This window comes from Schistocerca americana, chromosome 1 (genome assembly GCF_021461395.2).
Source record: "Schistocerca americana isolate TAMUIC-IGC-003095 chromosome 1, iqSchAmer2.1, whole genome shotgun sequence".
NCBI lineage: Eukaryota > Metazoa > Arthropoda > Insecta > Orthoptera > Acrididae > Schistocerca > Schistocerca americana.
In genome coordinates this window covers 1,147,916,304-1,147,942,372 of record NC_060119.1, presented here as the reverse complement: position 1 = coordinate 1,147,942,372, position 26,069 = coordinate 1,147,916,304, and the positions used below count along the sequence as shown (strand labels likewise).

Here is a 26,069-nt window from a genome sequence, read left to right as displayed (position 1 = left end):
AGCCTACTATTTGCCTAATTGCATGTGGCAAGCTGCCTTAAAACTACGTCCAGGCTGAACATCTCTACAGACCTGTTCACTATGATACGATGTGAAATCGCAACTATGCTGATAAGCCACCCAGTATCAAGGAAGCAAGCACTTAGCGTGCTCAGTTATCTCACTGGGTAATGACTTAATAGCTACATATCATTAAATTATTTAGCAACACGTATGACACAATCATTTCACAGTTTCTCAGATTTTTCGCAAAACGCAAATGTGGAGTGAACAATACTTGTCTAGCTATATGAACTGAAGTATTTACAGTACTATAGAATACTTTTTTATATAAAAGGTAGGGAACGTACTAAAATGAAACATTACGTGTACTTACTTGCAGCCGATTGCAACCGGTGACTCTGTATGAATGTAGGTCGTTTGTGTGCCCCGTTTTCCGTTTTTTTTTTTTTCTTCTTCAAAGCTGCGATAAACAAAATAATAATTAAACTACTCACAACATTGTAACAGACTGAAAACCTAAGGTCACAACAAGTGCCCCGCGGGTCAGATGCACTCAAATGGGCGGGGGAGTAGCTGGCATCATGCACATCACAACAAGTAAACTGAAATACTTCGTCCTGTTCCGTTCCTGTAGTTTGTGGGTGTATGGTTTCGAGAGTAATAAAGACATATATAGTTGGAAAAGCCCTCTCCTGCTTCACTTGATGACACACATCTCTTCAATGAGAGAGACATACGCTCACAGTGCCTTTCTGCGTCGCAAAACAATTGTTGCATCTAAAAATAATTATTTACTGCTTCATTACAGTCACTATCACACAGTAGATTATGAACAAATAGAAGGGGATGGTCTCACAAAACTGATTGTAACTTTGAAGGCAGTATTAATATACAGGAAGTAGACGGCCGAGTGGCGGACTAGGCGAAGCCGTGTTCCCGCCCCCGCTGAAGGGTGGGCACAAGACCTGGAAGCGTCTGGACTGCGGGATGCGGAGGTGACGTCAACAACTGCTACTCGTCTCTCCTTTAACATTTACTCGCAAAGTTCTGAAGAGTCAAAGAGAATCTGTGTAATGTTGCCTTGTGTCCTGTCTATTGCTCTGTCTGTGTACAGCAACCGAGGATTCATCGCTCCCGGTACCGTAGCGCAACAGCAAAGTAAACCGCAGCGCAAGCGCATGCGGGCTTGTCGCGCACGATCGTCAAGCGCGTCCGAAATTCGAGAGCCCTAGGCCATCACCTAATTCGCGTTTACGAACGGACCTGCCCTGCCTTCAAGTGTATTAAAATCATATGGAAAATCCTCCTAGACCAACCCAAATATCTCCTTATCTTTCAACTTCTTGCCATATTCTGCAATGAAAAATAGGAGCTATAGTCCTTAAAATCGCAAATTTTTGAAAATCTTCAATATTTTCTGCTTCTAGACAGTTATTAGTGTAAATGAAGTTACCATAAAATGGAGAAAATGTTAAAACCGTATTATCATAGGAAACACTCAGAATCAAACGTACCCTCCAACCGAATGCAACTAATACTTAGCGCCAGGAGTACAGGCTTGAGCGCGCTGAAATTCAAACTGCTCAAGAACCACAGATACTACGCCGATGAAAGTTCTGCGATGTGTTGACACATGACAGAGTACTACAAGGTGACCACAAGCGTTCAAGTAACCAAACTGAGTAGACTGTGTACTGTCAGGCATCATATAACAGAAAGTGTTATATGTTTCTTTTGCTGAAGCTGGACTTCGAAGTTTTACCATAGATTTCACCAGATGATGAAGCTATGAACCTTGGTCGATATTTATTTTGAGCGTCAGTTGTTGTCATTATCATATCTGTGGAGGCAGTTTGGGTTTTGGCGTTGTTTATGTTTTAGGAAGTTGAATGAAATACAGTAGCTATGTCAGCGGAAGAAGGACCGGAGTTACGTGAACTGATTGCTCAAACACTAGAAAATAATGGTGTTTTGGCGAAAATTAGGGTAAGAAGAACGACTTCCAACCGTTTTTCGAATAGTGTTCACTGTACGACTACAATTTTTTGACATATCTCGATTTGTTGTTAGAAGCCCAATTTCTATTACTTTTTCTCATAATTACAGCGAAGTTTAAAATAGTTATAAAAGCAGAGTCATAAGTTTTATACTGGTATATGTGTGGTCTTCTTCGGACGACGCACGAGATGTGCAGACATTATTTGCAGAAGGGTAGTGCTTGTTTATCATCCGTCAGTCATGAAAGGGCTGAACGGATCATGTTTTTGTGGTAGTGATGTACGCCGTAGGCGAAACGAAGTCGGACTTGGGCCGTTCCCCACATTGTATCCTGAAATCTAAGGATTCAGTACTAAACCAGCGCATATTAATGAAAGTGCAATCGCATCTTTGGTTGATGATTTACTGGTTGAGAGAATGTTGCATGTTATCTCGAGAGAAGTGTCATCGTCAAAAGTAGAATTAACTTAAGGTGTGGCCCTGACAGATGTGTTGGGACCCTTGCAGTCCATGTTGCATGTTAATGACCTTGCAGACAATATTAATATTGGCCACGGGCTTTTTGCAGATGGTGCTCTTATCCATATCTAAGTACTGCCAGGAAGAAAATAGCATAAATTTTAGGGATAAGAAATATAATGACCACACAGTCTCAGTTATAAGTAAAGCATGTGGCAGGCTTTGGTTGATAGGATACTAGAAAAACGCAATCCGTCTGCAAAGGAGACTGCTTGCACAATACTTGTACAACCCATCCTAAATACTGTGTAAGTGTGAGGACCAGTTCAACATAGAACTGACAGGGGACATTGAATGTAGGGTCATTCCATGTCAAAGCACCAAATAATTCTAGGATTTGTAATGGTCCATCTCAGATTTTCATGAAACTTTGTATATCTGCTTATATCTATAACTAAGAACTTCTAGAAATTCTATTTGGTCTCAGACTAAAACTTTTTTACTTTGAATTTTCAATACAGTGATGTTCTGAATTTGGCTCTGTGAGAATGTCCAAGCAAGGTGGTACCTATCTACACAAAATAAAACTCATGTGTACATCAAGCTTTTGATTTAGGATTTTTTCAGAACTTTAGAGAGAGAGAGAGGCATATAGGTAACAACAATACATTAATTTAAGCAGTAAAGTAACATCACATTTCTCCATCCTGCTGGGAAAGTAGCTTTGGTCTTAAAAAATTTCTAAGGTTAACCTTTCTATTAAAATAAAAATATTTATGGTTTTAATGCGAGTGGACACAAATAAATTGAAAGTCAAAAAACTTTCTACTGTGATAAAAGGTGAGTCATTCCAAGTAAGTTCAGACAGGTCTGACAACCACTGCCTCAGATGCTGGCGTCTCAAATTAACATATTTAAACATCAGTTATTCTAGGCAGACAAATTAATCTTAAGTGTGAAAAATTTATTTCATTTTATTAACTAAGTGGTTTTGGAAGGAATATAATATGTTGCATGTATCTGTGCATATTGCTTGTTTAAAACCTGTATACGAAAACACTACAACAACCACTGTCATGTATTGTTGAACATTGTTGACATGCAACAATCAGTCCATGTGGCCTCAATTGCTCCTTTTCTTCTGTGAGACAGGTCATATTTGCTTGTGGTACAATTGCTCCTTTTCTTCTGTGAGACGGGTCATATTTGCTTGTGGTACAACCATTTATCATTGTTTGTAATGTTCAGTGTTTTTAACGAGAATACAGAAGCGTCTGATTCCACCCGACAACAAAGACGAAAATATATCAAAAAACCAAAACACACATCTTCCTTCAAAAATATAATCAGACTAACGGGACAAGTGTGGATAATTGGGGGTTTTTGGGAGGGGACAAACTAAATACAAACTCATATAAACACACACCACCATACCAAATGACACAAAACAACGAAATAAATCGACAATACAAAATTCTCAAATTCCACTACACACAGTATCCTCTGGAATCGGTCACGTCCCTTCGCATATGTAGCTCAACAGCTACTGTCGATACCGTATTATAAACCTCCAAAAATTACACCACCGCCACAACTATTGGTACCACAAAACGAACACCTAGACAAACAAAAGTGGAATCGAATGCTTCCCTTGACCTATATAGCTCAACAGCAGCTCACGATACCAAAACACCCATAGCTGCGACCGCGCATCGGAATCGGACACTTCGTGTCACTTATTAAGGTCAACAGCAACTTACGATACCAAAACATATACCAACAAGAAAGACTACTTACCAAAAAAAAGTTCCAGCACTGCACTCTAGGTCAGCCACCACAATCTCTCTCTCTCTCTCTCTCTCTCTCTCTCTCTCTCTCTCTCTCTCTCTCTCTCTCTCTCTCTCTCGCACACACACAAAAGAAACTCGCAGCCCACCACCTCCCTCTCGCCCCTACCTCGACCCTCCCCCCAAAATGAAAGACCCATCAACAAATAAAAACCAAAAAATACAGATCTCAATCACACACTACAACTCAACGACAACTGCAACAAAATAGATCCTCCACAACATAATCACAAAACAACCACCCACCTATCTCCACAAACATTACCAACAACTACACCCCCCCCCCCTCCGAGCCACAGAGCCACCCTCCCTCACAACACCTCCTTAACCAACCACCTTCGGCCTATACATTTTACTAATTGCCCTTAAAAAAAAAAACGAAAAACGCAGTAGCCCTCAGGGACTTATCTAAATGAGACTGAGAGTTAGAAGAGCACCTGTTCCCGCTCCCAATAACTGACTTAACCGCCCCCCAAAACTCCTCTATCATATTTGTACAAGCCCCAGTCTCATAATTTTTTAATTCCAAACTATGGTTAACCACTAGATGATGATACCCCCTCTCGCCCAGCCCCCTATAAAAGGAGAAAGCATCGGAAACTATTGTGCTGCCCTCTTCAATAAACTACTCAATTAATCCCACCACTTCCCTTTTCGTCCGCCCCTCCAAAACCCTAAAAACACTCTGAAAAACACCCCCAGATACAGTGCCCCCCACACCCATAAACCAACCAGAGACTTATCCCTCCCATACTACTTCTTCCCAAGCTGTGATTTGTCAACCTCCACCCTCACCCCAGGCCCACCCAACTTACTCCTGTACTTACTATACTCAGAACACACTTCCCTACAAAACTAAAACCAGTCAAGAGCCGTCGTCTTACTCACAGCAGTCTCATGTGCACAAAAACTGTGAGAGGATCTATAACAAAAATAATATGTCATCAACACAATCTCTCGCGTGCCCAACCTAGACCCCTCGAACCAGGTAACACGCCTTATGGAGCGCCATAGGTTGTCCCTCTGGCACCGCCACATGTAGCCGTCCCTGGTCCGAGACGCCGGAACTTCTGCCAACCTCATTTCCTGCCGACACGCGCGACACCTAACCACTTCTGCCAGCAGCCCATATAGTTGCAAAACTTTTATAAGGGACAACGCATTGTCCCTCATTTCTGCACGCAAACGAGCACTGTTCACTTTATCCATCATATCCATACCTAACAAAAGCAGCCACAAATTAAATTAAACAAATTAACACATGACATACAGCAAGCAGCACTACAATACATTAGACACAATAAAAACTTAATTGTTAACTCACTGAAACCAATTCCTGTCGCAGCACGGTCAAAACCAATACCTTGCAGGACAAGCAGCAACACCAAAATGAACCCAATAAGCCACAAAACAACCAAACCTCAAACACACCACCATGGGGCACCACCGACCCCAACAAAATGACATCTATAAATACAACACACTCATAAACTAAATTCCACACCGTCATGACGTCACACACCACAACAGCCTTACATCACGGGTCAAAGCTGACAGGTGGGATCGGACGCCTCCGTTGACCCTTTTTAACTGAAGTAGTCATCAGTCATTTACAATGGAAAATACAAATTCATGTAGTGTCAGAAAAATACTTAAAACACCATGTCAGTTGATGACCTATCATCCCAGTAAAAGTCTTTAAAAATTTTTAGAGCTGAGTGAAGACCAGCAAGATTTGGTAGTGTTAAGGTCTAGTATAAACTTCCCAGATGTTCGAGAAAGAACTGTGTGAACATCTCAGTTACTATATCTGAGGGTTTTTGTAAGGCATCAAACAACTTGTTGTGATCCTTTCAAAATACACAGGCAGACATTTTAGAAAATCCTTGAGGTCAGCAAGTTTGCCTTTGTCTAAATCATTAAATGCTAGGAGAGTGGATGTCAAGTACAACGTATTGTAAGATTTCTGAACAAAAGATGCATCAGTGATGAAAATGAAAGTGCTGCAGTGACTACGAGGTGACATTTCATGAGTGAGTGCTAAAACGTCGAAGTATCAAGGATGCAAATAAAACTTCAGATGATTTGGGACACTCTCCCTTAAAACTTCATTCCGGTCACCAAATCACAGCAAGATCACTTATGGCAAAAGGAAGATAGGAAAACTGTACCAGGGGTTGGATTGCAGTACTGAAATTTCTGACAGTAAGGAGGATAACACATACGATAAAATTGTTGGCAAAGCCAAAGATTTTGATGACGTGATATTATAATGCAATAAAAAGTGGCTGGTGTAAAAAGGTCTGAAAAAATTCTAGTTTTAATTTTAGCTCCTCCATCTTGGTCAGCAGAAAAAATTATGTCAGAATTCAATGTTAGTCAGTATGTAATTCGACAGACAAGGAAATGGATAACAGAGAGGGGTATTTTATCAATTCCTAAACCAAAAAGAAGTAAAATGATCATTGACAAAGTTGTAAAGTTTGTCACTGATTTTTACCAAAATGGTGAATATACGTGAATGTTTCCAGGAGCAAAAGACAAAGTTAGCATTCAGAAGAATGAGTGTATGCAAAAAAACACCCTCTGCAACCTAAGGGAACCATAATATTGTTTTAAATGGGAGAAACCAAACATTTACATTTGTTTTTCAAAATTTTGTTCACCAAGACCAAAGTGATATATTTCAGCTGGTGCTGCAGGCACTCATTCATTTTGTGTCTGTGGTATCCATGAAAATGTAAAACTGCTTTTGGGTGTGGAACACACTCAAGAAACATATGAAGAACTCATAAAATTTCTTGTATGTGACTCGGTAAACTATGACTGCATGCTTAGTCACTGTAATGATTTCCCAGTGATGACAGATTGCTAGAATTTTTGAAAGAAACATTATCTTACAAAGATAATGATAGTGAAATTGAGTACAGCCAGTGGATTAACACAGACCATCGTACTGAATTGGTAAAGCAATCTGCAACTGTTGATGAACACACCGATTTGTTGGTAACAGAATTACAGGCAAATAAATCACTCTTCTTTATATCTTAAGTGTCTGTCAAGGGCCTTGAAAATTTTGAAAGAAAATCTAACCCCGGAAAAAGCAACTCTGTTAATAGACTTTGCTGAAAACTACAGTGTTTCAGAATGAAATCCAGTGTTACCACTGGACAAGAAGCAGCTGTACAATCCATCCCATTTGTGTTTATGTAGTAAATGAGGAAAATGAATTGATAACAGCAAACCATTGCTTTATAAGTGATGGTATGTATCACATTGTAGGATTTGTAAAAGCTGATCAGAAAGATATGGTTAAGCAGTTGGCTGAACTCTACCCCAAGTCAGGAAATCGCATTATTTTCCTGATGGATGTGCTGTTCAATATAAAGTTAGGAAGAACTTGTGAACACACAAATGATTTTTCCAGTGATGCTGAACATTCTATGGGATTTTGTTGGGTTGTAGCCCAAGGAAATACACTTATTTATGTAAGACTCGATATATTTCATTACAGACGTCCACATTACAAGAAGTTGTACAGCCAACTGAACAAGCAAGATGGCATGGGCCATTAGGTTAATAGAGTCAAAGAACTTGCAGTGGCAGAGATATGTCATTCATATTTGAAGGTGGTAAGGGAGACAGCAGTGATGTGATGGGGATGTCCATCTCTGGAGGTTGTTGTGGCAGGGACCAAGCTGGGATGTCGACGTGGAACACTTCTAGGTGGTGTGGGCAGACGAGGCATCGGCACGCACATGAAGTTGGAGCGGTGTGGGGAGGGACTGTGTCCCCTGTGTTGTCGGCTGGCAGCATTCGAACTATAACCCTCTCTATGGGGGTTACCGTAGCTCGGAGAAATGTGTGATCGACCCCTCGGGGGAGCGGGCGATCAACTGATGAACGGTGTCCCCAGTCGGGTGGGGCGAGTTCTCTTGCAGCAGGATGAAGATGTGGATGTTTTTGATGAGGATGGTGATGTCCTCCACATGTTCGAGTGGGACGTCGGTTTGCAGAACCACTAAAGGGGGTAGGGAGGAGGAGGTAGAGAGAGAGGGCGAGAACCGGAGGAACGGCATTGTTGGTGGTGCAGACGCATATTCGGGTGAGATCTGCGGTAGCAGCTCTTAGTGGACATAGCTTGAGCCCAAGTCCTGAGTGCTGGAAGGCTGCATAATGTCGTCGGGCATTAAATACACTGGGTCGAGGTGTGCTGTCCGCCCATACCATGTCAACCTCCCAGCGTCGTCCTTGTCGCAACAATCACCGGAGATGGACATTCCCATCATATCATTGCCATTTCCCTCACCACCAGACACATCCTTCTTTCGCTACTCTCAAACTGTGCTGCACACTGCGGGGGTGGAGGGGGTTGGCGGCTGTGTGGCGTCGACAAGTATGAACAACACATCTCCACCATTGCAAGTTCTTTGACTCTGTTAACCTAACGTCCCAAGCTGTCTTGTCTTGCTTGTTCAGTTGGCTGTAAAACTTGTTGTAATGTGGATGTATGTAGTGAAATAAACCAAGTTTTACAGAAATGAGTGTGTTTCCTTGGGCTACAACACCACAGAAATCCCACAATTCCTTTTTTGCTACTAGCTATAGTAAATCTGGGTGTGATGTGGTGGGAGGAACTGTACAACATGTATTGAGAAAAGCTAGTCTTCTGCTAGGTTAATATCAAACTGCAAGGCTAATATCAACAAATGATTTTTCTATTTCTTAGAGAAAAGCAATGTAAATTTCCTATGGAAGAAACTCTAGAAGAATTTTGACAGCAGGTACACTAGCTGGTACCAGGAATTTTCACAATTACAAGCCTCTTTCCTGTGAGTCATTAGAAATTAGAAAAGTAACTTGTTTTGAAAACACTTCCTTGATTTTCTCATTCAGTGAAAATGCCCTGCAGTGGACATGTACCTGTTCTCAACAAAACTTTTTTCTGGCATCTGTATATGATGCCTTTGTCAGGAATGCATGTGATGGAGGAGATGCCTTGACCATTAGTTTCATTTTTTTGGCCGGAGAAGGAAGACTTGTTTTGTGCCTTTGGAAAACATATTATGCACTGTTGGTGTACCTGTATTAAGCACACTAGGAAGAATGTATTAAGTTTAATGAAAAAGGTATGAAGGTAACAGAATCTAATAGCTCACAGTGAGTGCAAAACAGACACGCTAATGAAACATTCACTTGAGAACTCCAAGGATCTTCACTGCTTGAGCATGTATGTTTCAAATTTAAACGTTGTCTGCATAAAAAATATAATTGTCATTTAAATATGCTCATTTGATACCCTTAAATAAAGTTAATATTAGCAATGAAAATATTTCAATTAAAATTGTAGCTGGTGACTCTGTACTTGTATTTTAACAAAACATGAGACACTTACTAACGCTTAGCAGTCTAGAGAATGTGCTTTAAAAGACTATATGAATAGTTTTACAAATACTTAAATATGTAAAAGAAACTCCTATCTCTGTCAAAACCCACGTTTTTTTTAATCATTTTGTATTTGAGTTTCAGTATAAAAAAATAAAAATAAAAAAAAAATTTGGACTGATAACAGCTCTGTGTCAAAGTAATTGAATATTTAAGAAATGATTGATTGGGACATAACTGTTGATTTTCTATATTACCAGAAGTCAGGCGTAGTTATTAAATACACACATCAAGAAAAGTTTTGCATCACCTCAGTTCTGAGATTTCCAGAACCTGTGTAGAAAATTGGAATAGAGATCAACATAAACATTATTTCCGCCCTTTTTATTGTTCATGAAAACCACACATTGCAAGTTGTACCATCATACAGCGGCACCTTCAGAGGTGGTGGTTCAGATTGATTTACACACCGGTACCTGTAATACCCCGTAACACATCCTCTTGCATTGATGCACGCATGTATTCATCGTGGCATATTATCGACAAGTTCCTCAAGGCAATGTTGGCCCAGATGGTCCCACTCCTCAACGGAGATTCGGCGTAGATCCCTCAGAGTAGTTGGTGGGTCACATCATTCACAAACAGCCCTTTTCGATCTATCCCAGGCATGTTTGATAGGGTTTGTGTCTGGAGAACATGCTGGCTGCTCTAGTCAAGCAATGTCGTTATACTAAAGGAAGTCATTCAAAAGATGTGCATGATGAGGGTACGAATATCATTGCAGAATCGGTCGGAGGATGGCATTCACATATTGTATAGCCATTACGGCACCTTAAATGACCGCCAGCGGCGTACATCGGCCACCCCAAAACAGCAGGGAACCTCCACCGTGCTTCACTTGCTGGACAGTGTGTCTAAGGTGTTCAACCTGACCAGTTTGCCTCCAAACGTGTCTCCGATGATTGTCTGGTTGAGGGCATATGCAACACTCATCAGTGAAAAGAATGTGATGCCAATCCTGAGTGGTCCATTTGGCATGTTGTTGGGCCCATCTGTACATCACTGCAAGGTGTCATGTTGCAAAGATGGACCTCGCCATGGACGTCGGGAGTGATGTTGCGCACCAGGCAGCCTATGGCACACAGTTTGAGTACCTAGGCCTGACAAGATGTCTCCTGAGACGCGACAAGGTAGCAGTAGGCAAAATGCAACAGGGAATGACAATATTAATTTGGTAATAGTAAACTGCAGGAGCATCTATAGAAAGGTCCCAGAAATGCTCTCATTAATGAACAGTCACAATGTCCACATAATACTAGGGATGGAAAGTTGGCTGAAACCAGATGTAAACAGTAATGAAATTCTGAACTCAGATTGGAATGTAGTGCAGCGACAAGCTGGACAGTGAAGGGGGAGGCATGTTTGTAGTGATAAAAACTGCAATAATATTGAAGGAGATCCGAAATGAGAAAGGCTCAGACATGGTAATTGGATGTCTCTATAGGCTCAGCGGCTGTTGTGGCAGAGCACCTGAAGGAAAATTTGGAAAATATTTCGAGTATATTTTCCGACCATGTTATAGTTTTGGGTGGTGATTTTAATTTACCAGATATAGACTGGGAGACTCAAACATTTATAACGGGAAGCGGGGACAAGAACCCAGTGAAATTTTTTGAAGTGCATTATCTGACAACTATGTTGAGCAGTTAAACAGAGAACCGACTCATGGCGATAACATATTAGACCTTCTGGTGACAAGCAGACCCCAACTATTTGAAACAGTTAATGCAGAACAGGAAATCAGTGCTCATAAAGCTGTTACAGCATTGGTGATTTCAACTGTAAATAGAAATATTAAAATAGGTAGGAAGATTTTTCTGTTTAGCAAAAGTGACCAAAAGTAGATTTCAGAGTACTTGATGGCTCAACACAAAAGTGTTGAGGATCAGTGGACAAAGTTCAGAACCATCGTACAGTATGCGTTAGATGAGTATGTGGCAGGCAGGATCGTAATAGATGCTAAAGAGCCACTGTGGTACAACAACCAAGTTAGAAAACTGGCACAGAAGCAGAGGGAACTTCACAGCAAACATAAATGTAGCCAAAGCCTTGCAGACAAACAAAAATTACATGAAGCGAAATGTAGTGCGAGTAGGGCTATGCGAGAGGCGTTCAATGAATTCAAAAGTAAAGTTCTATGTACTGACTTGGCAGAAAATCCTAAGAAATTTTGGTCTTACGTCAAGGCGGTAGGTGGGTCAAAACAAAATGTCCAGACACTCTGTGACCAAAATGGTACTGAAACAGAGGATGAAAGACTAAAGGCCGAAATACTAAATGTCTTTTTTCCAAAGCTGTTTCACAGAGGAAGATTGCACTGTAGTTCCTTCTCTAGATTGTCGCACAGATGACAAAATGGTAGATATCAAAATAGATGACAGAGGGATCGAAAAGCAATTAAAATTGCTCAAAAGAGGAGAGGACGCGGGACGTGATGGGATACAACTTGATTTTACGCAAAGGGAGTTAACCATCTTCTTGCACTTCTTGCAGCAGTGTACCATCGAATCAGCATGGGTTTCGAAAAAGACGATCGTGTGAAACCCAGCTTGCACTATTTGTCCACGAGAGTCAGAGGGCCATTCCCAGGTAGATGCCATGTTTCTTGACTTCTGCAAGGTGTTTGATACAGTTGCCCACACTCGTTTAATGAACAAAGTAAGAGAGCATGGACTATCTACATCTACATGATTACTCCACAGTTCACATTTAAGTGCTTGGCAGAGGGTTCATCGAACCACAATCATACTATTTCTCTACCATTCCACTCCCGAACAGCGCGCGGGAAAAACGAACTCCTAAACCTTTCTGTTCCAGCTCTGATTTCTCTTATTTTATTTTGATGATCATTCCTACCTATGGAGGTTGGGCTCAACAAAATATTTTTGCATTGGGAAGAGGAAGTTGGTGACTGAAATTTCCTAAATAGATCTTGCCTCGACGGAAAACGTCTTTGCTTTAATGACTTCCATCCCAACTTGCGTATCATATCTGCCACACTCTCTCCCCTATTACGTGATAATACAAAATGAGCTGCCCTTCTCTACACCCTTTCAATGTCCTCCGTCAATCCCACCTGGTAAGGATCCCACACCGCGCAGCAATATTCTAACAGAGGATGAACGAGTGTTGTGTAAGCTGTCTCTTTAGTGGACTTGTTGCATCTTCTAAGTGTACTGCCAATGAAACGCAACCTTTGGCTCGCCTTCCCCACAATATTATCTATGTGGTCTTTCCAACTGAAGTTGTTCGTAATTTTAACACCCAGGTACTTAGTTGAATTGACAGCCTTGAGAATTGTACTATTTATCGAGTAATCGAATTCCAATGGATTTCTTTTGGAACTCATGTGGATCACCTCACACTTTTCATTATTTAGTGTCAACTGCCACCTGCCACACCATACAGCAATCTTTTCTAAATTGCTTTGCAACTGGTACTGGTCTTCGGATGACCTTACTAGACGGTAAATTACAGCATCATCTGTGAACAACCTAAGAGAACTGCTCAGATTGTCACCCAGGTCATTTATATAGATCAGGAACAGCAGAAGTCCCAGGACGCTTCCCTGGGGAACACCTGATATCACTTCAATTTTACTCGATGACTTGCCGTCTATTACTACGAATTGGGACCTTCCTGACAGGAAATCACGAATCCAGTCGCACAACTGAGACGATACCCCATAGGCCCACAGCTTGATTAGAAGTCGCTTGTGAGGAACGGTGTCAAAAACTTTCCCGAAATCTAGAAATACGGAATCAACTTGAGATCCCCTGTCGATAGCGGCCATTACTTCGTGCGAATAAAGAACTAGCTGCATTGCACAAGAATGATGTTTTCTGAGACCAATTGTGTGATTGGACTGACGAGTTCCTAGATAACAGAATGCAGCATGTCATTCTCAATGGAGAGGAGTCTTCCGAAGTAAGAGTGATTTCAGTTGTGCCGCAGGGGAGTGTCGTAGGACTGTTGCGATTCACAATATATATAAATGACCTTGTGGATAACATCGGAAGTTCACTGAGGCTTTTTGTGGATGATGCTGTTGTATATCGAGAGGTTGTAACAATGAAAAATTGTACTGAAATGCAGCAGGATCTGCAACGAATTGATGCATGGTGCAGGGAATGGCAATTGAATCTCAGTGTAGACAAGTGTAACATGCTGTGAATATATAGAAAGAAGGATCCTTTATCATTTAGCTACAGTGTAGCAGATCAGCAACTGGAAGCAGTCAATTCCATAAATTATCTGGGAGTAGGCATTAAGAGTGATTTAAAATTGAATGACCATATAAAATTAATCATTGGTGAAGCAGATGCCAGACTGAGATTCATTGTAAGAATCCTAAGGAAATGCAGTCCGAAAACAAAGGAAGTAGGTTACAGTACACTTGTTCGCTCACTGCTTGAATACTGCTCACCGGTGTGGGATCCGTACCAGATAGGGTTGATAGAAGAGAGAGAGAGAGAGAGAGAAGATCCAGTGGAGAGCAGCGCGCTTCGTTACAGGATCATTTAGTAATCGCGAAAGCGTTACGGAGATGATAGATAAACTCCAGTGGAAGACTCTGCAAGAGAGACACTCAGTAGCTTGGTATGGGCTTTTGTTGAAGTTTAGAGAACATACCTTCACCGAGGAGTCAAGCAGTATATTGCTCCTTCCTACGTATATCTCGTGAAGAGACCGTGAGGATAAAATCAGAGAGATTAGAGTTCACACAGACGCATACCGACAATATTTCTTTCCACGAACAATACGAGACTGGAATAGACGGGAGAACCGGTAGAGGTACTCAAAGTACCTTCCGCCACACACCGTCAGGTGTGAGACATCCTGTCTCGTATTGTTTGTGGAAAGAAATATTGTCGGTATGCCTCTGTGTGGGCTCTAATCTCTCTGATTTTATCCTCATTGTCTCTTCGCGAGATATATGCAGGTGGGAGCATTATACTGCTTGACCTCTCTGTGAACGTAAGTTCTCAACACTTCAACAAAAGCCCATACCGAGCTACTGAGCGCCTCTCTTGCAGAGTCTTCCACTGGAGTTTATCTATCATCTCTGTAACGCTTTCGCGATTACTAAATGATCCTGTAACGAAGCGCGCTGCTCTCCATTGGATCTTCTCTCTCTCTCTCTCTCTCTCTCTCTCTCTCTCTCTCTCTCTCTCTCTCTCTCTCTTCTATCAACCCTATCTGGTACGGATCCCACACCAGTGAGCAGTATTCAAGCAGTGGGCGAACAAGTGTACTGTAACCTACTTCCTTTGTTTTCGGATTGCATTTCCTTAGGATTCTTACAATGAATCTCAGTCTGGCATCTGCTTTACCAACGATTAATTTTATATGGTCATTCCATTTTAAATCAATCCTAATGCCTACTCCCAGATAATTTATGGAATTGACTGCTTCCAGTTGCTGATCTGCTGCACTATAGCTAAATGATAAAGGATCCTTCTTTCTGTGTATTCACAGCACATTACACTTGTCTACATTTGGATTCAATTGCCATTCCGTGTACCATGCGTCAATTCGTCGCAGATCCTCCTTCATTACAGTACAATTTTCCATTGTTACAACCTCTCGGTATACTACAGCATCATAAGCAAAAAGCCTCAGTGAACTTCCGATGTTACCCACAAGGTCATTTATATATATTGTGAATAGCAACGGTCCTACGACACTCCCCTGCGGCACACCTGAAATCACTCTTACTTCAGAAGACTTCCCTCCATTGAGAATGACATGCTGCATTCTGTTATCTAGGAACTCTTCAATCCAATCACATAATTGGTCTGATAGTCCATATGCTCTTACTTTGTTCATTAAACTACTGTGGGGAACTGTATCAAATGCCTTGCGGAAGTCAAGTGCCTTTGCTAACAGTACGAAATCATATGGAACCCCTTTCTTGGGCTTGTGCCATATTGGTTGTATCGTAGACGACTGGAAGACCATGGTATGGTCAAATGAGTGCAGAGTTCAGTTGGTAAGAACTGATGGTAGGATGGTAGTGTCATGCAGACGTCATGAAACCATGGACCCAAGTTGTCAACAAGTCACTGTACTGAGTAGGCCGGTGGTGGCTCGACAGTAGTGTGTACTTTGTGTATGTGGAAGGGACTGGGTCCAGGTTATATACTGCTACGTAGAAACCGTTTGCAGCCATTCATGGAGTTCATGTTCCCAAACAGCGATGGATGACAGTGCTCTGTGTCACTGGTCCACAATTGTTTGTGACTGGTTTGAAGAACATACTGAAGAATTTGAGTGAATGGTTCGGTCACCCTGATTGCTCGACATTAACCCTGTCAAACATTTATGGGACATAATCTAGAGGTCAGTTCATGCACCATAACCTGCTCCAGCTACACCTTTGCAATTATGGACAGCTATAGAGGCAGCATGGCTCAATATTTTTGCAGGGGACTTTCAATTTTTAGGGTCCACGCCACGTCGAGCTGCAACACTATGCCAGGCAAAAGGAGGTCCAATACGATATTAGGAGGTATCCCATGACTTTTGTCGCCTCAGTGAACTGTGGTGGGTAATTTCTTTGTCTACCTTGCATGTAATAGTGCTTTCTCTGAATGCATTGTATCTTAGTATGCAGAGAGAGATGGCAGAAACTTTTTCTGCAGATGTATGATTATTACTATTATTATTATTATTATTGTTGTTGTTGTTGTTACAGGCTCAGCTAAGAGCAAGTGTTATCTTGGCAATCGAAGACCAAGAAGCATTTCAGGTAAGCCATTGTTATTTGTGAAATATATGTATTGTAATAGAACTTTCTTAACATTTACTCTTTTCATTGTTTATTTCAGACAAAGCTTCCATTCACAAATCAACCACTGAGAGCATTTTTGAAGACCTTTGAAGGTGCTTTTATAACTTGCTTGGTACGGGAGTTTTTAGAGTTTTTTAATTTGGATTTCACTTTGTCTGTATTTGACCCTGAAACATTTCATGGAAAGGAATACAGCTATGGGGGACGGACAGAGCTTATGAAAGAATTAAAATTACAAAACAACAGTGGTGAGTAATTAAACAGTTAAAATGCAACAGTGCAATAAAGAAAGCCTCCCATGTTCTCACATTAATTCAGATAGTTTTAATTTGATCAGTACTGATACAACGTGTTGTGTGTCAGCCTTTCATCATCTAACAGTCGGTAGGTATTTAGCAATTGGAGTAGCAAGTAGAGGGGAAGTGGTGTCTGGTGAAGGCAAGGGATACAATGTGGACCCTCAGGTTTTCTTTGCGTGATTGATTAATGGTTTACTTCCTTGTGTTCAGCTGAATCTTTATTTCCATTTTCACACATTATTTTGACAACCAACCCAGTCATCATCTTCAGCAGCTACGAGTTGTGTGTACTTGCTGCCTGGACTCCAACTAGATTGTGAAAACAGAAATACACTCTCGACTGAGCACCTGGAAGTACACCATTAATGGAGGGGCGCAGTTTCCAGCTAGTTCCAATCGTATTCACACGTCTTCTGAAAAATCTGATAATATGCATGTATACTGTTTCCTTGGCTGAGCTGCACTTAGTTCCTCCAAAATGTGGTGACACCAACAAGCTGCATAAGTTGCTACACACCCCTGCACCTCTCTCTTTGTGTGTGTGTGTGTATGTGTGTGTGTGTTTGTCAGGTTCTGTGACTGGTTGTTAGGTAAACTGTTCATGTGTTAAAGATTTCACTTGTTAAAAATTTTTGTAAAAAAAAAAACCTTTATACTTGGAGGAACTTGCATATATGTTGGAGAAGACATCAAACACTGTTTGTTAAAGATCATTGATCAGCAGGGAAAGAGCATGCCTTCAAAATTTCTGCTACAGAACTGACTTATTTAAATAGAATTGTTATTTGTACATGTAGAAGCCTGGATGGAAACATAACTACTTTCCTTATAAATATTGTGAAGGCACATAACGTATAAAAGTAAGTAGTAAAGCAAAGTGCACGAGTTAATAAGAGTGAGAAGCTAAGTGCATGTTTCAGTAGTAATCTCTGTCTTGCACATTACCCTGTCTTCCATCTTTAAGCTCTCAGGTTTTCAAATCTCGTCCGATGCAGTCCCCAACAATCAGTCTATCCTTCTCATCCCATATGCCAAGTCTCCCCTGACCCATGGTTCTGGGTGACTTTCCCAAAATCTACCCTTTTCCTAGACCTCTCCAGTCCTTTTCCTTCACCCTTCTTCCTTCTCCTTCAATCCTTCTGCCTGAAGAAGAAGCCACTAGCTCCGAAAGCTTGCCAGTCACAACAGTTTTTTATATGTGTGTTCTGCTGCTGCTTAGTGAGCAGATTTTTTATTTATCCAATTAAATAATTTTATCAATATTGTTATAGAAAAGGATAGATTGCTACTCGTCATACAGTGGAGATGCTGAGTCGCAGATTGGCTCAGCAAAAAGACTGTCAAATGAGTAAGTGTTCGGTCAAAAATGCCTTCATAGGAATTAGACAAAAAACACACACACTCACACGCACACACACGACAGTACATGGCTGCCAAGGCCACACTGCGGTAAGTGGTGCGTGATGGGAGGAGCAGTCTGGATGGTGGGGATAAGGAAAGTCTGGGGTGGGGAGGGAGAGGAATAGCAGGGTATGGGTGGGGGACGGTAAAGTGCTGTTTGTGGGGACATACAGGGATGAGATGGAAAGAGGATAGGACAGCTAAGTGCAGTTGGGAGGTTAGACAGAGGGTGGGGGGAAGGAGGGGCAGCGGAAAAAGAGAAGAGAGAAAAGTAAAAAGACTGTGAGTGCGTTGGTGAAATAGAGTGCTATGTGTAGTGCTGGAATGGGATCAGGGAAGAGGATAAGTGGGTAAAGGACAATGAGTAATGAAGATTGAGACCAGGAGGGTTACGGGAACGTTGGATATATTGCAGGGAGAGTTCCTACCTGTGCTGTTCAGAAGTCTGGTATTGGTAGGGGGGATGCAGACAGCACAGGCTGTAAGCAGTCATCAAAATGAGGAACGTCTTGTTGAGCAGCAGCTGGATGGACCAGCTGTTTCTTGGCCACAGTTCTATCAGTGGCCATTCATGCAGACAGATATCTTGTTGGTTGTCATGCCCATGTAGAATGCACCACAGTGGTTGCAGCTTAGCTTGTAGGTCACTTGACTGGTTTCACAGGTAGCCCTGTCTTTGATGGTATGGGTGGTGCTTGTGATGGGACTAGTGTAGGTGGTGGTGGTGGTGGTGGGAAGGTGTATAGAACAGGTCTTGGACCTAGGTCTATTACAGGGATATGAGACATGAGGCAAGCAGTTGGGAGCGGGGGTGCAGTAAGGATGGACAAAGATACTGCATAGGTGGAGGGCTGCAGAATACCATTGTAGAGAGGGGTGGGGGAAATAATAGGGAGGATATTCCTCATTTCAGAGCATCATGAGGTAGTCAAAACACTCCTCATCCCCACTATAGCCACCTCCTTACCCCCACCACCCAGATTGCTTCTACCTTCATGTGCTGCTGCTTGGCCTTGGCAGCCAGAGACTGTGGTCTTGTGCATGTGAGCTACATTTGCGTGATTGTGTGTGCACGTTGCGTAGTTCAGATGAATTCCTTTTGGCCGGAAGCTTATTTATAGTCTTTTTGTTGTGCCTATCTGTGACTCAGCATCTCTACTATATTGTGCATAGCAATCTATCCTTTTCATATCATGTGCGGTCACTTCAACATAGATTCCAACATGAACTCAAAATACAGATTAAATCTTGAGGCCTTATCAAAAACTTACAACATACACACAACCGTTAAATCCCCTGCCAGGGTCACCAAATCGTCCAGAAGTACTGCAGATCAGGTACTAATAAATAAAGATAAATATTTGTGCAAAACAGGAAATATGAATATCGATTTCGGTGATTATTATGCACAATTTATTGAATTCCCAATATAAACCACTGGCAATACTGAGCCACCAACAACAAGAAAAGGTGGAAATTTTAGCAAGAAAAACTTGGAACACATGAGGCAGTTAATGAAAAAAGAAACATGGAATGACATATACAACTGTGGGGGCACATGTAGAAAACTTGACATGTTCATGGAAATATTCTCACATAATTTCAATATTTCTTTCCCAGCTAAAAACAAAAAAGTTCAAAACTATTAGAAGAAATGTTTCTTGGCTGACAACAGGTGTTGAGACACTGCGCTTAAAAGAGGAGACTTTATGAAATTTCAGCCACGCATTATGTTACTGAAGAACTGTTAGTCACAGCCCAACGTGATTTCCGCTAAGGCTGGTCAACAGAAATGGCAATATTTGAATTTCTGAGTGAAGTGATCCAAAAACGTGATAGTGGAGAAAAAGTAACTGCCATATGCCGTGATCTGTCAAAGCCTTCCACATCGTATGCTATAGCTGCAGAAACTTTTTAGTATTGGTATTAGAGGTACACTTAACAACTGGCTTTGATCATATCTTACTGGTCCCAAGCAAGGAATAGCAATACGGTTTCAAGAAGATAATAAAGCAGCCAGACACTATACTGATTACAGAGAAGTGAAGTGGGGTGTTCTACAAGGTCAATACTGGGCCCTTTCCTATTTTTGATGTATAATAAAGCAGAATTGTTACAGGTAACTCTGAGACATAACTAGGGTTGTAAACTGCTTCAGCCAAAGCAAACTAATAACGCATAGAAGTAGCACAGTAGCATTAAATTTTCATAATGTTAAGAGAAACAGTGAAGAGGGTATAAAATTCAGATATCAGACACACAATTGCAAGTGTAGCTAATACAAAATTTCTGGGGATCTGGCTCCAAGATAACCTTAGATGGGATATTCACATTGATAGCATATTTAAGAGACTAAGTACCATGTGAAAATACTAACACAAATTCTTTACACAGGAGTGGAAAAACTGTAGAAGCTGACCTTGCGGAAGATAAGTTTGGGTTCCAGAGAAATGTGGGCACATGCAAGGCAATACTGACCCTACAACTTACCTTAAAAGATAGGCTAAGGAAATGCAAACCTACGTTTATAGCATTTGTAGACTTACAGAAAGCTTTTGATAATGGTGACTGGAATACTTCCTTTGAAACTCTGAAGGTAGCAGGGGTAAAACACAGGGTACAAAAGGCTGTTTACAATTTGTACACAAATCAGATGGCAGTTATATGAGAGTCAAGAAGCTTGAAAGGGAAGCAGTGGTTGAGAACAGAGTGAGACAGGGCTGTATCATTTCCCCAATGCTATTCAATCTGTACATTGAGCAAGCAGTGTAGCCACTGGACCATGGGCTTCTCTGCATACAGAGGAGCCTGTGGTCCAGCAGCTGTAAAGATCCAGATGAGTCATGAACCCGACACTTCGCCTGGAGATGGCAAGTAAGAAACCTGCTGGAATGTTGCCGGAAAACAATGCATTGACTCAGCTGTCAACTCGAGAAGATTTTATCATCATAAAGACTTAGAGGTTTGCTGATGACATTGTAATTCTGTCAGACACAGTAGAGAACTTGGAAGAGCGGTTGAAAAGAATGGAACAATACCAGAGAAGGAAAGTTGCTACTCACCATATAGCGGAGATGCTGAGTCGCAATAGGCACAACAAAAAGATTCACACAATTGTAGCTTTCGGCCATTAAGGCCTTTGTCAGCAGTACACACACACACACACACACACACACACACACACACACACACACACACAACTTGCACATACGTCTGCAGTCTCAGAGAGCTGAAATTACACTGTGAGCCGCAGCACCAGTGCATGATGGGAGTGGCGACTGGGTGGGGGTAAGGAGGAGGCTGGGGCAGGGAGGGGGAGGGATAGTATGGTAGGAGTGGTGGACAGTGAAGTGTTGCAGTTTAGACAGAGGGCAGGAAAGAAGATGCGGAGGGGGGAGGGGGGTAAGTAGCAGAAAGGAGAGAAATAAACAGAAATTAAAAGACTGGGTGTGGCAGTGAAATGACGGCTGTGTAGTGCTGGAATGGGAACAGGTAGGGGGCTGGATGGGTGAGGACAGTGACTAACGAAGGTTGAGGCCAGGAGGGTTACGGGAATGTAGGATGTGTTGCAGGGAAAGTTCCCATCTGCACAATTCAGAAAAACTGGTGTTGGTGGGAAGGATCCATATGCCACAGGCTGTGAAGCAGTCAATGAGATGAGGGATATCATGTTTGGCAGCATGTTCAGCAACAGGGTGGTCCACTTGTTTTTTGACCACAGTTTGTTGGTGGCCGTTCATGCGGACAGACAGTTTGTTGGTTGTCATACCTACATAGAATGCAGCACAGTGGTTGCAGCTTAGCTTGTAAATCACATGACTGGTTTCACAGGTAGCCCTGCCTTTGATGGGATAGGTGATGTTAGTGACCGGACTGGAGTAGGTGGTGGTAGGAGGATGTATGGAACAGGTCTTGCATCGAGATCTATTACTGGGGTATGAGCCATGAGGTAAGGGATTGGGAGCAGGGGTTGTGTAAGGATGGATGAGTATATTGTGTAGGTTTGGTGGACAGCAGACTACAACAGTAGGAGTTTCTCATTTCAGAGCACGATGAGAGGTAATTGAAACCCTGGCAGAGAATGTAATTGAGTTGATCCAGTCCCGGATGGTACTGAGTTACGAGGGGAATGCTCCTCTGTGGCCAGACTGTGGGACTCTGGGAGGTGGTGGGAGTCTGGAAAGATAAGGCATGGGAGATTTGTTTTTGTACGAGGATGGGAGGATGATTACAGTCAGTGAAGGCTTCAGTGAGACTCTCGGTATATTTTGAGAGGGACTGCTCGTCACTGCAGATGCGACAACCACAGGTGGCTAGGCTGTACGGAAGGGACTTCATGGTATGGAATGGGTGGCAGTTGTCGAAGTGGAGGTATTGCTGGTGGTTAGTAGGTTTGATATGGACGGAGCTACTAATGTAGCTATCTCTGAGGTGAAGGTGAACATCTAGGAAGGTGGCTTGTTGGGTTGAGTAGGACCAGGTGAAGCAAATGGGGAGAAGTTGTTGAGATTCTGGAGGAATGTGAATAAGGTGTCCTCACCTTCAATCCAGATAGCAAAGATGTCATCAAAGAATCTGAACCAGGTGAGGGGTTTAGGGTTCTGGGTTTTTAGGAAGGATTCCTATAAATAGCCAATGAATAGGTTAACAAACTAGTGGATGACCCTGTTGCTGAACACGCTGCCAAACATGATATCCCTCATCTCAGTGACCACTTCACAGCTTGTACCATATGGATCCTTCCCACCAACACCAGCTTTTCTGAATTGCGCAGGTGGGAACTTTCCCTGCAATATATTCTGCGTTCCCATAACCTTCCTAGCCTAAATCTTCGTAGTCATGGTCTTCACCCATCCAGCCCCCTACCTGTTCCCATTCCAGCACTACACAGCCGTCATTTCACTGCCACACCCAGTCTTTTAATTTCTTTATATTTCTCTCCTTTCTGCTACTTACCCCATCCCCCCTCTGCACCTTCTCTCCTGCCCTCCGTCTAAACTGCAACACTTCACTGTCCGCCACTCCCACCATACTATCCCTCTCCCACCATACTATCCCTCTCCCACCATACTATCCCTCTCCCTCCCCACCCCAGCCTCCTCCTTACCCCCACCCAATCGTCACTTCCATCATGCACTGGTGCTGCGGCTCACAGTGTAATTTCAGCTCTCTGAGACTGCAGATGTGTGTGTGTGTGTGTGTGTGTGTGTGTGTGTGTGTGTGTGTGTGTGTGTGTGTGTGTGTGCTGCTGACAAAGGTCTTAATGGCCAAAAGCTATAATTGTGCGAATCTTTTTGTTGCGCCTATCATGACTCAGCATCTCCGATGTATGGTGAGTAGCAACTTTCCTTCTCTGGTATTGTTACATTCCATCCTGGATTTTCCATTGTTTGAAAAGAATGGAAAGTGTTTTGAAAGGAGGATACATATTGAACATCAACAAAAACAAAACAAAGACAATGGAATGTAGTCTAATTAAATCAGGTGATGCTGAGGGAATTAGATTAGAAAACAAGACACTTAAAGTAGTAGATGGGTTTTGATATTTGGGCAGCAAAATAACTGAGGATGGTCAAAGTACAGAGGATATAAAATGTAGACCAGCAATGACAGGAAAAGCTTTTCTGGAAAAAGAGAAACTTGTTAACATTGAATTTAGAATTAAGTGTTAAGAAGGCTTTTCTGAAAATATTTATTGGGAGTTTCGCCACGTATGGAAATGAAACATGGACAATAAACAGTTTAGATGAGAAGAGAAGCTTTTGAAATGTGGTGCTGCAGAAGACTGCTGAAGGCTATATGGGTAGGTCACATAACTAATGAGAAGGTACCGAGTAGAATTGGGGAGACAGATTTGTGGCACAACCTGATTAAAATAAGGGGACATTTGTAAGACACATTCTGGGACCTCAAGAGTTCACCAATTTCGAACTGTAGGGAAGTGAGGGGAGACGAAGAGACAGCATGGAGAGCTGCGTCAAACCAGTCTTCAGACTGAAGACAACAACACAAAAACAAGAAGTAACATGTGCTATTTAATGAAGTGCTGGAAAACTTACGTCATAAGGGTTGTCTAATGATTGTTTACTATGCTAATATACATTTTGTATGGGATCACTTTGGTGTGACTCACCATCCTGCCTAAAACTCTTCAGGATGCAAAAAAGAATAGAGAGAATCATGGTTGGAATAAAAAGGAACCACCCTACAGTCCAATGTTTAAAAAATGAGGGTTTTTCCTCTTTGATGTATTTACCTCTTTGAAAGTGCACTGTTTATTAAGAAATAAGCAATAATAAATCCTAGTGCCTTCCTCAAAAATGAAAATCTTCATCATCAAAACACAAGACAGAAAACTGAATTTCACATGCTCCAAATAAAAACCATTTTTTGCCAGAAAGGAACAGTACACCTCAGTAAAATTGTTTGCAATAAGTTGCCATAAGAAAATAACGTAATAATGATTTAAAAAAAATTAAAGCAATATTAAAAGAATATCTGTAAATACATTGTGTTTATAGTCTAGAAGAGTTCCTCCAAAATCTTTGAGAGCCTAAGAAAGCTGCTGTTAATTGAATAAGCCACATTCTTTATTACTTACAAAAATATTATGTAAATATGACTACCTAGTAGTAGCATGTAAAGACTGTAATCTTTAATGTTAGTTTATTCATATTTTCAGTTGTAATCTTCTAATTAAAGTGGTTTAAATTATAAGAGCTGAATTTGTTTGTATTCATTAATGCGTAGAAAACATGTATACACGAAGATTCAACGTACTTGCATTGACCTGTCTGTTATCTAATGTGCTGTACATGTAAGATTTACTGGACCAAATAAAAAATCCAAATACAATAGATATTGCACTAAGAATCAGTTAACATTGTTGGGTACTTCGATCGAAAATTACACTCAATATTTAACTAGAAAGGTATCGATCCCTGTTAATCCATAATCCCCATGCTCAGCATCACACTGGGGAAGCCAACGGTTGGTGCTGAACAAAAGCTATATGCAGTATCTTTGCACAGTTAGTAGCTTTGTAAGGTCTCGTGCATGGTCCATATAGTAACACAGTTCACGTTTACGTCGCACTTCACTTAGCCCGTGCTGCCGGAGTTGTTGTTGTTGTTGTTGTTGTTGTCATGCCGGCAGAGGTCGTGTCCGAATTCTCGCGTGCCCTCTGGTGGACGGGACTCTACTTGCGGCAACTACCGTCCGTGACGCGCCGTGCCAATGTGCGCCTCCCGCGATCTTTCTGGTGGCTACTACACTCTTCCTCCTTTGGGGGGTGAAGCCACTGTGATCCACTGCGTCGGAAGGTGGAGTGTCGGGCCGGAGCGATGACCTCCACATCCATTGGATGGCCGGAGTCGAGGGGATCTGCCAACCCTCGAGCCGGAGCCTTCGAATACGGCTGGAAGTGACCCACACGAAGAGGCCCCCGTCGTCCCACAACCGGAGCCCGGGACAGAACGGGCGACAAGCTGTCGAACTCCGGATCCTGTTCCACCCTGGGAGGGGCAAGACCCAGTGGCAGGGACGTAGGGGAATGGACGACCACAGGTGAACCAACCTCCTGAGAAACCGGGCCTGCTAGGGGGGCCGACTCTCGCTGGGGCATCTCGAACGATGGCGATGCCGGTGCTGGAGCTACTGGAGGCTGCCAAGGCTGAGAACCATCGCAGTGCGGCAGAGGCACAGCGGGGAGAGGAGGCAACGTCCCCTGTGAAACCAGCACAGGTGCCGGCAATGGGGAAGCCGGTGTCCGAGAGGGCGGAGGGTGGGTGCCCGAACGTGGACGTAGCTGATTTTGGTGACGAC

The 26,069-nt window shown here is 42.2% G+C and overlaps 1 protein-coding gene across 2 annotated transcripts in view; it reads left to right on the top strand.

The window, feature by feature from the left end:
- The first annotated feature begins 1,648 nt into the window (after positions 1-1,648).
- Positions 1,649-26,069, top strand: part of LOC124619324 (centrosomal protein 43-like) — a 46,474-nt gene continuing 22,053 nt past the window's right edge. The window contains exons 1-3 of one of the 2 annotated variants that reach the window (XM_047145643.1): positions 1,649-1,989; positions 16,450-16,503; positions 16,583-16,793. In XM_047145643.1, coding sequence (XP_047001599.1) covers positions 1,909-1,989; positions 16,450-16,503; positions 16,583-16,793 — 346 coding nt within the window. In that variant the 5' untranslated portion in view covers positions 1,649-1,908. The remainder of the gene's footprint in view (positions 1,990-16,449; positions 16,504-16,582; positions 16,794-26,069) is intronic. The other variant, XM_047145636.1, reaches the window with a different exon arrangement.